This window comes from Ochotona princeps, chromosome 12 (genome assembly GCF_030435755.1).
Source record: "Ochotona princeps isolate mOchPri1 chromosome 12, mOchPri1.hap1, whole genome shotgun sequence".
Taxonomy (NCBI): Eukaryota; Metazoa; Chordata; class Mammalia; order Lagomorpha; family Ochotonidae; genus Ochotona; species Ochotona princeps.
In genome coordinates this window covers 53,106,553-53,119,870 of record NC_080843.1, presented here as the reverse complement: position 1 = coordinate 53,119,870, position 13,318 = coordinate 53,106,553, and the positions used below count along the sequence as shown (strand labels likewise).

Below are 13,318 nucleotides of genomic sequence, written 5' to 3'. Positions count from 1 at the left end.
GATTCTCAAGCCAGCTCGGGAGCTGCGGCGGGCAGAGCCGAGCCCCGTGCCCCTGCGCGCCCTGCAGCTCACGGCCCAGCCCGGCCGCAGGATGCCCGTGCAGCCCCGGGGCGGAGCAGGCACCTGCGCCCGGACCAGCGCCTCGGCCTCAGCGGCGCCCGGACGGCGCACTCCCCCGGCCTCGGAGCCCGACTCCCGAGCGCTCGCAGCCCGGGCGGCAGGCGGCCCGGCCGGCTCTTTGTTAGCAGCGGCCGCGGGGTTCCGGGAGCGGGCCGGCGGCCAGGCAGCTGCGGGAGCCGGGCGAAGGGGGCCGCGGCCTGGGCGAAGGGGGCTCCAGCACACCGCCGCTGTCCGCCGCGCCAGGCGCCCTGCCCGGTCACCCCCCTCGGCCCCCACCAGCTCCCGGGGACCTTCTCCACAGCCCGTCGCGCCGCAGCTACCTCAAGCCTGCGCCACCAGCTTGGACCGCTCTTAGCTTGAAGCCGCCGGGAGAGAGGTCCTGGTGTGGGAACATAGGTGTCCCGAGCAGATGCCTGATTGCTTCAGTAGTCCATGTGGCTGAAGTCCTTCTCAGAGGCCGGAAGTCATTTTGGGAGCGTCACGACGCGTTACAGATCGACTTTTCTGGTGCGGTGTTTTGATGGTTCGACCTAATTGGGACAGGATGCTCTGATAGCGGCTAAGGCATTTCGGTGGGCTGCCCTATATGGGCAGGGAAGCGGTGTCCTCGGCTTGGCCCAGGCCCCAGAGAATGGGGAGGCGTGGTCACTGCTGGGGGCTCCGGGGCGCCTGACTTGGGGCGGGGACGCTGAGTGGACATCTGCGGGGCGCCGGGCAGGGAGTCGGGGCAGCCGGACCGGGCCGGGCCGGGTCGGGTCGGGTCGGCACAGGGACGGGACGGGGCAGGGGCGCGGGAAGCTTCTCCGGAGTCCGCGGCCACCTGCCCTCCCGTCATGGCCAGATTCTGGGTCTACGCAGCCGGGGCCGGCGCCTTGCTGTCCTTGTTGATTCTGCATTTTCATCTGTGTGGCTCTCCGGTGAGTTGCGCGGGGAGGGTCCCGTGGGTGGACGCCGCCGTCCCGGGCTGCAGGGAGGAGCTGGGCTCGGACCCGTCCTCCGTCCGCCCGTCTGCTGGCGTGCACACAGTGGGATGCTCCTGCAGCCTCCAGGAGCAGGCGTGTCTTTGGGTCGTTTGGGTGTTGGGTGCTGGCTGCTGGCGAAGAATCCAGCCAAGTGCTTGTCTGAAGCATGCTAAAACCGAACCGAACCGAACCAGACCAAACCCTCAGTACCCCCACCCCGCATCCCTCTGTCTTTCTTGCCTGGAGCGAAAGCGGATTCTTAACTTTCTCGATTTACTTAAGGTTTTAAGAAAAATCTCTTTCAAAATTAACTGGAACACAGAGCAAGTGCTTTACCGGCTGGATGTGGGTTGGCCCAGGAATTCAGAATACTTTACTGGCACAACGTTTTGTGTCGCAGCGGACTCCCTGAACGGATTGGTGTACGTGGCCCAGGTAAGCCCAGCGGGGAGGCTTTCAGGCGTGTACACACACACACACACACACACACAACCCCAGCCTTGTGGGTTCACAGCGCTCATTTTGCAGCTTATTTTTTTTGGGGGGGGGTTGTTTTCAAGTGACTAGATTTGTTTTTTGCGGGATATTATTAGGTTTGTGAAGGTGGTATTTTTAAACATTATTCAGTGTGTCAGTTAACCCGTGGTTTTTGTTTCTTTGTGCCCAACTCGCGGTGCCTCTTCCTTCCCACCAGCCCTCTCTAAGCAGTGGTTTTGTGTCCCTTCAGAGAGGGGATAACGTCCCAAAGGTGTTAGTGTTCACAGAGGATGGATATTTGCTGCGAGCCTGGAATCACACAGTTGACACCCCTCACGGTATCTTTGCAGCCAGTACACCCCAGGAGCAGTCGGTCTGGATCACGGATGTAGGAAGTGGTATGTGGAGCTGTCTGTTCAGTTGCCTCCTTGCTGGGATCAACTCCACCCTGTCCTTGGCTTGTGGGCTTTCCAATCGCAGTTCTCCAGTCTAACGGTCGTTTGTTTCCTAAGCCATGACCTAACTTGTCTGTAAAAAAACGCAGACAGGCAGCCTGTCAGGCGTCCCCCTAAAGCCTCCTTCCCTCTCTTCAGAGAAGTCTCTGCAGCTTCTGGAGCTCAGAAACAGGGCTTGGAACCCACGGCTGTCATCTCCCTTGTCTTTCAGGAGAGGTCGGGACATTGTGGCCCCAAGCAGAACACATTTGCATCTTATGTGGGTATTTGCATTTTTTGGTAATTCCACAGGTGTGAGATCTTCCCACCATCAAGTATTTGTAGTAGAAAATGCTGAAAATTGGGTCAGCACAAGTGAACTATGGAAAAAAGTGTTCCAAGCGGGCACTTCACCCGTGCTTGGGACTTGACACAAGCCGTACCCACAGACCAGCCGGCCTCTCGGGGTACTCGGCATGGAAGCAGAGTAGTCACGGCAGGATTTCTGCTCTTCTCTGGCCGGTTTCGTTCCAGATTCAAGGGACATTCTGGCTAATTTCGCTACCCCTTGATAGGACCAATGAGGTCTCAAATAAGAAGCAAATGGACTTAGGGGTCTCAGTAGTGCCGTCAGGACGTGTGTTCTCCCAACCCAAGTGATCTCTGAGTCCCATTTATTGCAAGCTTTGTTATCCACGGAATGGTTGCAGTTAAAAACATAGGTTGTTTCTGAGTACATTGCAGGTCTGCAGTGAAAGCTGAGCATTTTAATTGCTGTGTTTATCAGCTCCCGGGGCTCAAGTCCTTGAGTTTAGTTTGCTCCATTCTTGTAACCTTTTTACAGGCTTCACAGATGGTCTGTAGCTTCTTGCCGGGGCAGACTGTTTTCCACCCCACACATCTGCACAGCTTCTGTACGTCTTCCCTTTTTCCAAAGACATTAATGCCCTCTGATGAAAACAAGTCTGCAAATCAGCGAATTAAAAAACAATCTACATTGTTTGCTGCTCCTCTGTCCCCTCTGCCAATACCCCAGAGGCTTCGGGATTTATATTCTCACTAATATTGTGTTCTCTTATTGCTGCAAACTCTGCTTAGCTCAAGCTTCTACAGCAAACACAAACGTAAATACCTTTCTCAAGCTAGGATCGTAATTCAGGCCGATTCACTTTCTTTCTGGTAAGCCCTGTGTTTTCTTCTTGGCCTGTTGAATACTCAGTCTGCCGGGCCTTCAAGTTGACTTGTATTCATTGCTTTATGGTTTTTCCCATTAAACAATTTTCTACTTTTTTTTTCTGCTTTATGTGTTTGCTTTCAAAATCATTGTAATACAAAGTCATTTAATGCAGTTGGCAAAACTAAGGTGCAAGTGATTTGGCAAGAATTTCCTTCCTAGGAAAGAAAAGTTCCTGAGTTAAATTTTCAGTTTGTTTCCAGTAAGAGACAGTATGGTTACAAAAAGTTTTGTGTTGACCTACCGACATTTCAGATGTGAATGTGAAGGATTAGACAAAAGTTTTAGCTAAAACTCTTTGTTTAGACAGCTTGTTCTTGATTTTTTAAATCAGTCATATTTATCCAAGGTCGCAAGAGGAAGAAGAAAGCCATGTGCCAATTTGTTGGCATGAGTTTTCTGTGAAAGATGTTAATTTCCTTTATTTGAATTTAGAGTCGGCTTATTTTGGGGTGACGGACTAATTCATGAGCACGTTTGCCTGTAATGTAAGACATTCCTGCGACTTGCCAGTTGTATTTAATAGTCTGAGCCTGCCCATTTTGGATTACTGTTCGTTTCTGTCAGATTTTTCTCTCAGTTTATTTAAAGAACATGAATGTGCAATGGGTTTGTTTATAAAACGTGTGTGCCTGTCTTTGCAGGATCCTACGGCCATACTGTTAAGAAATACAACTCCTTTGGTGATCTTGTTCAAGTCTTGGGTACTCCCGGGAAGAAGGGCACTGGTTTGAATCCCCTGCAGTTTGATAACCCCGCAGAACTCTATGTAGAGGACACCAGGGATATTTACATTGTGGATGGTGATGGAGGACTGAATAACAGGTTGATCAAGCTGTCCCAAGGTGCGTGACTTCATTTTGTGTAAAACCACAAGACTGACATTTCTCGGATTTGGTTTGCTCCCTGGTATGAGGGTAGCAGTGGTACATGTGAGCGTGCATGTCTAGGGCAAAGCGTGACCCCGGGAGAAAGCCAGCAAGCAGATGGGTGAGGATGGCAAGAGTGAGTGATGGTCAGCTGGCCTGCCTGTTGTTCCCTGGGAGCAGGCACTTCTTCCCAAGGCACTGAAGGCTGTGTGGAAATTGAGGCTGCCCTCAGGGTGTAAGCGGGCATGCTACACACCCAGCGGAGTGGTTAGAGACCTAGAATCCCAGGGGTCACGGGCTGTTCCAGGCCAACAACAATGAAGTGCAATTTATGATATTGATTCTTCAGGCAGAACAGGAATTAGAAGGAAGAACGAAACTGACTGGAGAAATAGGACAGGATATGACAAAGGCACTGGTTTTTCTGCTGACCTGTTTTTGATGCAAGGAGAGGTGATTGGGCAGAGCATTGTGGGGGCTTTCTCTTGCAACATCTGCAGGGGTCAATGGCAGGAAAGTAGCTGAAAATGCACTTTTTCAACAATAGAAAGTAAAATTTGAAGTGACTCTGAGAGCTTATGGGAGGGGTTTTTAAGCCTTGTATTTTGCCGTGAAGTACCTGAGATGCTTCTAGCAGAACTACGTTATAGAAGCAGAATGTTTACAGAGTAGCACTCTGCGGGGATGTGTTTTGAGCAAACTCTGTCATGGGAAGGATGTGGCAAGTTTGTCACTTAGTGACTGGATTCAGTTGGTAGCAGTCAGTGTAGGATAGAATAAATCAGTAATCCAGACAGTATTATGAAAGAAACCACCAAGTGTAAGACTCAGATTCAGTATGGGGGCATTAGTTTGCTGTGGCTCCTGTAACAGGTTGAACCAGAGGCCAGCTCCAGCTGAGTTCGGAGGTTGAGGAGGGGTGTAGCATCGGCAAATGGAGACACAGACACGGTCACTCGGTGCCCTCTGCCAACAGCTCAAAGAGCTGTCTTGTTTACTTACTCAGACACATCACACACCTCTGCACAAACATTTACTTGTTCTATTTTTACTTCAAAAGTAAGCAGACATGCACAGACATTTGATTCTTCTGTTTTTTACTTCATGGTTAAGCAGGTGCTCTTAAAGATAATTCTGCAAAATACTATAATCATTTTATTTCAAAGCAAGCCATTATGCATTCTAAAGTAGTAGCCAGTGGGCAACAGCCAGGACTCCAAGGCCGAGGCACATGTGGTTACCTACTAATCAGTAATACATTCCTACTACATTTCTATTTCTACAACTTATCTATCACTTAATGTGAAAAATATGTCCCAAGGGAAAAACATAAAGAGTCCAGGACAAAAGGTTCAAACATCAAATCCCTCTACAACTACAGACTCTACAACTCCACAATCAGTCAAACAATAATTAAAAGCATATCTCTATAATATTCATAAAAGCATCCTTTAATTCCTCCAGCTAAAAATTAGAAAAGCAGCTAAAACAGATACACTTTCTATGCTCCAGAGAAATTGCCAAGACAGGCTAGCCTTCATGGTCACAGTAACTGTGTTTATTGCCATAGCAGTTTCAGCTCATTCTCCCATCTCTTTCATTATTTTTTAGGATACTTATCATGCCCTTTCCCAGAAGGCATGCTACAAGTCTGGGCCAGATTCCAGGCCAATGGGTAGGCACACTCACCAAGACATTATCAGCGACATTAACTCCCAAGCTCACATCAGTTGCAAAACCATGTCACGGGGACAAACAACAATGTCTCAGTAGATTACAGAATTCTTAGTGGGGTGCTTGAGTGTCCATGCAAAAAGCGGGTGAGACTGTGTTGAGGTGGCTGGAGAGACATCCGCTGGGCCTTGCCATACAGTTGGAAGCTCTGGCGGCCCTGCCAGCAGGGGAGCTGTTCTCGTCACACCTTTGTGTCATCCACACCCACTGCACAGACCCCGCAAGGTTGTAACAGATGCAGTGTCTTTAACAGCAGGTATTCATTCTCAGTTTTGGAATAGGCAAAGTCGGGATGTGTGTGTTAGGCATCGCTTCTTCCACGGGCTCCAGAGGAAAATCATTTGGCATCATTAGCTTTCGGGGCTCAGGCATTCCTTGACAAGTGATGGCATAACTCCGCCCTGCCTGGCCTTGCTGCGGCCCCTTCTCTGGGGGCCCTGTGTCTCACACCTCCTGCTCCTCACTCTTGCAGGGATTGCCCAGTAAGGTGCACGGCTACAAGGGACACAACTCAGGGAAAACATCTGCAGCGCCACCATTCAGCCCCTTGCTGGGAGTATTCAAGGATACAGACAATCCAAACGGAATGTGACTGCTCAGTCCTGTTGGGACAACCACAGACAGTTGGGATGAAAACCAGTTTGAAGAGAAAATGACATAGACCCTAAACAGTGCTTTGAAGCAATCATGAAAACTTCCAGTGAAAATTAAAGAAATAGATAATTTGCTTGAGGCAGAAAAGGACTTTTTTTTTCTCTTTTTAAAGATTTGTTTATTTTTATTGGAAAGGCGGATTAACAGAGAAGGGGAAAACAGAGAGAAAAGATCTTCCATCTACTGGCTCACTCCCCGAATGGCTGCAGTGGCCAGAGCTGAGCCAGTAGCCAAGAGCCTCTTCTGGGTCTCCCACATGGGTGCAGGCTCCTAAGGCTTTGAGCCATCCTCCACTGCTTCCTCAGGCCACAAATGGAGCTGGGTGGGAAGTAGAGCAACCAAGACACTAACAGGCAGCCACATGGGATGCCGGCACTTGCAGCCAAGGTTTTAGCCAAATGAGCCATCATGTCGGCCCCAGAAGGACTTTTTTAAAAAGTGTAATGATTAGGCAAATGAAAATTTTAGTTAAGTTGACCTGGGATAGAATTTAATAAATTTTCTCAGCTGTCTTCAAATACAACATGTAAATGCCCTGGACCTTCTACATGTCTCTCTGACCATCTATTTTTGCCATTTTTAGATTTCAGCATCCTATGGCTGCGAGGAGAAAATGGCTCCGAGCCTGCCAAGTTCAACATACCTCACAGTGTCACAGTTGATTCCACTGGCCGGGTAAAAATACAGTGTCATTGTGTGGGCTGTGTGTCTGAGTATGTGTTGGGGTGCGGGGGCAGGGGAGCTGTGTATCTGTGTGTGGTTTGCACGTTCGTTTCTGAGTTTGTACAGACAGATCATGGAGTAGGTGTGTCGGGCAGTTCCCCTGGAGTTGGGTGTGCACATACCCATAAACGGTTCCAGTCCTGTAGTCAGAGGGTTTCCTAAGTACTCAGAAATGATGAACTAGGTTTCCTGTATCTCTTAAAGGTCAGGAGAAACAAATAATGGATTCAGATGTAAAGTTTCCTGGGTGTAGGAGAGGCTAATTTGGAGACGTGGAAGAGGGAGCCAGGAGACTGGTTCTGTGGAGCAGAAACTTTCGTTCAGGAAGTTTCGGTCAGTTTCTCTTTGTTGTGCTGTCACCTCCTTTGCCTTTAAATACCTTCTCAGCATAGATGCCACATCTTTAGGGTTATCTTCCCAAAACCCAGTGCCCAGAAAAAATGCTTACACAACTTTGTTCTTGTTTTCTTTTAGTGGCTTTCACTTCGCCCCTCTAGTAACTGTCACGTCCATCTCCCTTACAGTGTGGAGGCTGAATGAACTCACAGACCAAATCTCTTCCACCTCATATGCTAGTGCCTAACAGTCTGCATCATAAGTGTTCATTAAGTGTCTGAATAGACACCTTGATGCTTAATGGAGAGGATACATGCCAGTAGACATCTTAATGCTTTTCTACTTCTGATTCCAGCAAGCGGTGTTGTAATTGTGATTGGGCCTCCTTTGTTGATGATGATGAAAGTGTTTAATAATTAAATCCATTGTCTCTCCCTTCTATTAATGAGCTAACTAACCTGTGACCTTTGCATGTAAATTGGAAACTAGAAATTTTAGAATGCTGATTTTACATGTTACTTCCCGGAGCTTGATTGATTACTGCCACTTGGGACTGCAATGAAGATTGAACTTCTGATCTTATAAAAGTTAGACACAAATTTATTCACAACAGTAAGGAATATCTTTCTAAGAGGTCTGAGAGATTCTTTATGGGAGTTCACAGATATCGCAGAGTGATAAAAAAAATGAAGATGTTAATTTCTGTGTACCTGTGTTTTGTGTTTTGTTTTGTTGTTTAAAGATTTGCTTATTTTTATTGGAAAGGCGGATTTATAGAGCAAAGAAGAAACAGAGAGAAAAGTCTTCCGTCCACTGGTTTACTCCCCAAGTGACCACAGTGGCCAAAGCTGAGCTGATTTGAAGCCAGGAGCCAGGAACCTCCTCCAGGTCTCCCACAAGGGTGCAGGGTCCCAAAGCTTTGGGCCGTCCTCGACTGCTTTCCCAGGCCACAAGCAGGGAGCTGGGTCGGAAGTGGAGCAGCCAGGTTGTGAATCGGTACCCATTTGGGATCCTGGCGCTTTGCAAGGCGAGTATTTAGCCACTGGGCCATCATTCTGGGCCCATATTTGTGTTTTTATAAAAACAATGTTGTCTGTATTTTACATGACTAGTTCATTCAGTCATCACCACCATATGTGAGAAGTTAATTTATTTAAGAGTTAAGGACATCTTATTGTTCCTTAAACAGGATTCCCACTAATCAAAGACCAATTGAGTGTTGACTAGGATTGGCAATGCCAGCCATCATCATTGATTTCTAGGATATCAACTGTTTTTTTTTCTGTCTTTGGTCATCTGCCCAAGACAGCAATCTTTAAGGAAACCTGTCCTTAGTGAAGAAATATGGATTAGGAAGAGACTGAGAAATTGCCTTAAGTACTTGGTAGTAGCAGTAGCATTTCTGAAATTTAGCAGAATGAGCCTTGTTTCTGATTGGAAAGGAATTCAGTGGCTGGCAACATTCGCATACCCTGATGAAGATATAGATAGAGTTACCCAGAAGAAATAGTTACTGATTCCAGAAACTTGACAAATCCTAAGGACTTGAAGAGTGGGGTAAGAGACATCAGGAAGGTTGGCCCGCCTCTCCACTTAGTTCATTATTTCCTGTCTCTGCCACCCCGGCAATTGTCATCAAAATTCCTTTCACGTTGTTTATGACAGAAGTTGCATACATACAATACTTGGAATGTCATTTATTTTGAGTCAAACTTATTTTAAAACAGTAGTTCCTTAATAGCTCGTTTTGGCCCGTTAACAGACCTCAAGGAAACCTGTTGGGACTGACTGGCATTGTCGTACAGTGAGTTAAGCTACCAACTTGTGGAGCTGGCATCCCATATTAGAATCCTGGGCCGAATCCTGACTTCTATACTTCCAGTCCAGCTCCTGCTTTTGTGTCCGGAAAGGCAGGGTGATATGGACTAAGGACTGGGGCCCCTGTCACCCACGGGGGTGACCAGGATGGAGCTCCTGAGGTCTTTGCGTCCTCTTGCCTCGGACCTGGTTGTTGGGGCCATTTGGGTAATGAATTGGCAGATGAAATATTTCTAACTTGCTGTCTCTTCCTCTGTGTTAGTGGCTCTGCTTTTCTAAAAAATAAATCTTTAAGTCACTTAAGATGTTATCAGATGTCCCAACTGTCCTAAGTGGTTCAGCATTTTGAATACAGTGTGGTAATGGCATGTTTAGGTTTGCTGATGCTGTAATTTCGACAAATGCCTCATTCTAAAGAGTAAGGCTGTGCCCGGTACAGTAGCCTAGTGACTAAAATCCTCGCTGTGCACATGCTTAGGATCCCATATGGGCGCTGGTTCGTATCCCAGCTGTTCCGCTTCCCATGCAGCTCCCTGCCTTTGACCTGAGAAAGCAGTAGAGGATGACCCATAAACCTTGGGACCCTGTACCCACGTAAGAGATCCAGAAGAAGCTCCTGGCTCCTGGCCTCAGATCGACTCAGCTCCAGCTGTTGCAGCTACTTGTGGAGTGAACTAACAGATGGAAGATCTTTGTGTATCTCCTTTTCTGTATATTTATGCCTTTCCAACGAATAAATAAATAAATTTTTTTTTACCATATATTCTCTTTTATATAAAACCATACTATGCAAAATACAAAACAGATAGATACACAGTTACACAAGTATACACATGTATTCCCATGGTGAACACCCCGGGAAGCGAAGATACACCACAGCGTGCATCTCTGCTCCTGAGTGGAAGGAGCTCTCCCGACGAAATGTTAAATGTACTTTGACAGTTTGATATTTGATTTTCTGCAATTGCCTACTACAATTTCTTTTTTTTTTTAATTTTTTAAATTAAATTTATTCATTAATTACGTTGTGTTGTAATTACATAGAATCCGGAATTCTCCCCCCACCCTCCCCCCATGGTGGGTTCCTCCACCTTGTTGCATAACCATAGTTCAAGTTCAGTTGAAATTCCCTCTTTGCAAGTATATGCCAAACATAGAGTCCAACATCAAGTCCAGTCAAGTCCAACTACTTATTGGGGAGACCCTCTCTGGTCTGAGGGCAGAGACAGCAGAGTATCATCCCGATCAATTAAAAGCTCCAACATACCATCTGCAACAATTAACATCGTTATGGAATTAATTGACATAGTATTGAGCAGTCAACATGTTAAAAATAAATGCGATTTCTTAACCACTTTCTGTGACCCCCCATTCACATTTCAATTTTAGTTTATATACGACAAATGACATAACATCCATAACATAACATGTTATGCTTAACATCATATCATCTTAAATTAAGGCAAACGTGGTATCTAACCTTTGGGATTGGTTCATTTCCCTTAGCAGAATAAATAAATAAATCTTAAAAAAAAAATGAGTAAAGCTGCTACACCCCAAGGTGGGGTTGGACCGACTCAGTGGCACCGTACTTGGGAAAGGGTGTGCTGTTAGCAGTAAGTGCTGCTCCTGCTTTCAGTAGGGGCACTGTTCCCTGCGTTATGGTGGGGTACTCCTGTTAGCTGCTCACGTGTGTAGTATGGGGCAGTGTAGGCTTTTGGTTAAGACTGCCAGCCATTTATATGGCAGCTTCCCCACTTGTAACGCACTTCAGATGCAGCATTAACCTCTCTGAGCGTTAGTTCTTCCACATCTTGAAAAGGGCTATTTAATGCCTTCTTCTTTGGGATCCTGTGAGTTCTATAATGTGTTTTATTTCCAGTGTACAAAAACTGGCAACCTAAGGAAGCAGATAAGGAAAACCAAGGAACAACAAATCCACAGTGCTATAGACTAATTTACTGGGTGGAGTTTGGTCTCCATACCCCAGAAGTGGCCCATGACTAATTAAATACACTTGAACTTTCTCAAGAATTCCATCCTAGGCATTGGACACGGGGCATTTCAGGGTCCTGCCTGGCAAGCCAGGCTTGACCTATCTGTTAGTTTGGTTTGCTCCACACCACTGCTGGGATGAATTCCTGAGTTCCTAAAGGACAGGGTGGTGGCTGGGACCAGAATGGCTGCTGCTGTGTCACGTTCAATCCTTGCCAGTGTGGAAACATAGCATAGCATTCAGTCTACTCTGTTTTTCTGCCTTCTTATATTGTGGATCTTTGCCAGTCGAACATTTTTGTTTTGTTTCTCAGGTATGGGTTGCTGACCGAGGAAATAAAAGAGTCCAAGTGTTTGACAAAGAGACTGGGGAGTGGCTGGGAACATGGGATAATTGTTTCCTCCAAGAAGGCCCTTCTGCACTCAGGTAATGGCTTCTTTTTTATCTTGAAATGATATTTTAGTCCGTTTGTGTTTCTCCCCCTGAAGAGCCAGCTGGTACTCTAAAATAGTTTTTACTCATTTGAAGCAGGAGAAAATGGAAGGAAATGGGAAATTTCATATCTGGTATTTTCTAATCCCAGAGAAAGTGGAAACAAACTCTATGTTCGGTAATCAGGAAAAAAGATGTATATTAATCTTCATCATTGAGATACATTTGAGATTTTTTTTTTTGGAAACTTTTTTTTTTTAAAGATTTATTCATTTCATTACAGCCAGATATACACAGAGGAGGAGAGACAGAGAGGAAGATCTTTCCGTCCGATGTTTCACTCCCCAAGTGAGCCGCAACGGGCCGGTGCGCGCCGATCCGAAGCCGGGAACCAGGAACCCCTTCCGGGTCTCCCACGCGGGTGCAGTGTCCCAAAGCATTGGGCCGTCCTCGACTGCTTTCCCAGGCCACAAGCAGGGAGCTGGATGGGAAGTGGAGCTGCCGGGATTAGAACTGGTGCCCATATGGGATCCCGGGGCTTTCAAGGCGAGGACTTTAGCCGCTAGGCCACGCCGCCGGGCCCTTTTTGGAAACTTTTTAAACACATGAAAATCACATCCAAGTCTGAGTGTGTGATATGAGCCCCAGCCTGATACAACTTGCCTGCTAGTTTTATAGTTAGTGTCATACTGCGTCGTTGATATTTTTCTTATTTAAAGACTGAAGCTAATCTTTGGCCATTTGTATCAGCTATAGATCACTTACTCCCTCAAACAAGTTTAGATCAAACTTAACTTCACCTAAACCCTTTAGCAAGGAGGAGCCTCTGTGTTCAACACAGTAGGGAATAACATTGCTGACTGATGTGGATTTTACGTGAATTTATTATGTAAAATTTCTTTCTCCTCAGATTTACACCTGATGAAAAGTACTTGATTATGGCCCAGCTGAATCTTAGCAGGCTCCTCGTTGTGGCAGCACCCCCAGCAGGAGACATTGGCCAGTGTTCTGTGATCAGCACAATCCAACTGGCAGATCAGGTGTTGCCACATCTCCTAGAAGTCGATAAGAGGACTGGGGCAATCTATGTAGCGGAAATTGGAGCAAAACAAGTGCAAAAGTATATGCCTTGGAGTGGCTATGTTCTTTGATTTTGATCATTTTTTTTTAACTGTGGATATTTCTTTTTCTTTTTCTTTTTTTTTTTTAACTTCACATTCTTATTATAAAATGCATAGTATTTAATTTCTATCCTGTAAGGAAACCTAAAATTGGCACTTTATTTTTCAACTTTAATAACTTGTTGAGTATAACTTTTTTTTTTTTTAATTAATATTTAGCATTATGTGACAGTTTCATAGGCTTTGGGAATCCCCCTCCCCCTCCCCCTCCCCTCCCCCCTGGTGGATTCCTCCACCTTGATGCAGCATTACAGTTCAAATTCAATCAAGATTCTTTCCTTGCAAACATATATTAAGCATGGAGTCCAGCTACTTATTGTCCAGATGGGTTGAACAGTTTCTTGGGGA

General features: G+C 46.3%; 1 protein-coding gene across 1 annotated transcript; it reads left to right on the top strand.

Moving 5' to 3' along the window:
- The first annotated feature begins 923 nt into the window (after nucleotides 1-923).
- Nucleotides 924-12,973, top strand: NHLRC3 (NHL repeat containing 3). The gene is made up of 7 exons (XM_004577683.2): nucleotides 924-1,037; nucleotides 1,365-1,517; nucleotides 1,810-1,957; nucleotides 3,872-4,072; nucleotides 7,068-7,159; nucleotides 11,671-11,783; nucleotides 12,700-12,973. Exons 1-7 carry the CDS (start codon nucleotides 954-956, stop codon nucleotides 12,938-12,940), a joined length of 1,032 nt encoding a protein of 343 aa, XP_004577740.2. The 5' UTR covers nucleotides 924-953; the 3' UTR covers nucleotides 12,941-12,973.
- The last annotated feature ends 345 nt before the right edge of the window (nucleotides 12,974-13,318 follow it).

Bases quoted from the DNA above. Each gene is read 5' to 3' on its own strand.
- NHLRC3 (XM_004577683.2), top strand. From the start codon at position 954: ATGGCCAGATTCTGGGTCTACGCAGCCGGGGCCGGCGCCTTGCTGTCC. The intron at 1,518-1,809 runs GTAAGCCCAGCG...GTGTCCCTTCAG, and splicing joins GATTGGTGTACGTGGCCCAG to AGAGGGGATAACGTCCCAAA. The intron at 7,160-11,670 runs GTAAAAATACAG...TTTGTTTCTCAG, and splicing joins CAGTTGATTCCACTGGCCGG to GTATGGGTTGCTGACCGAGG.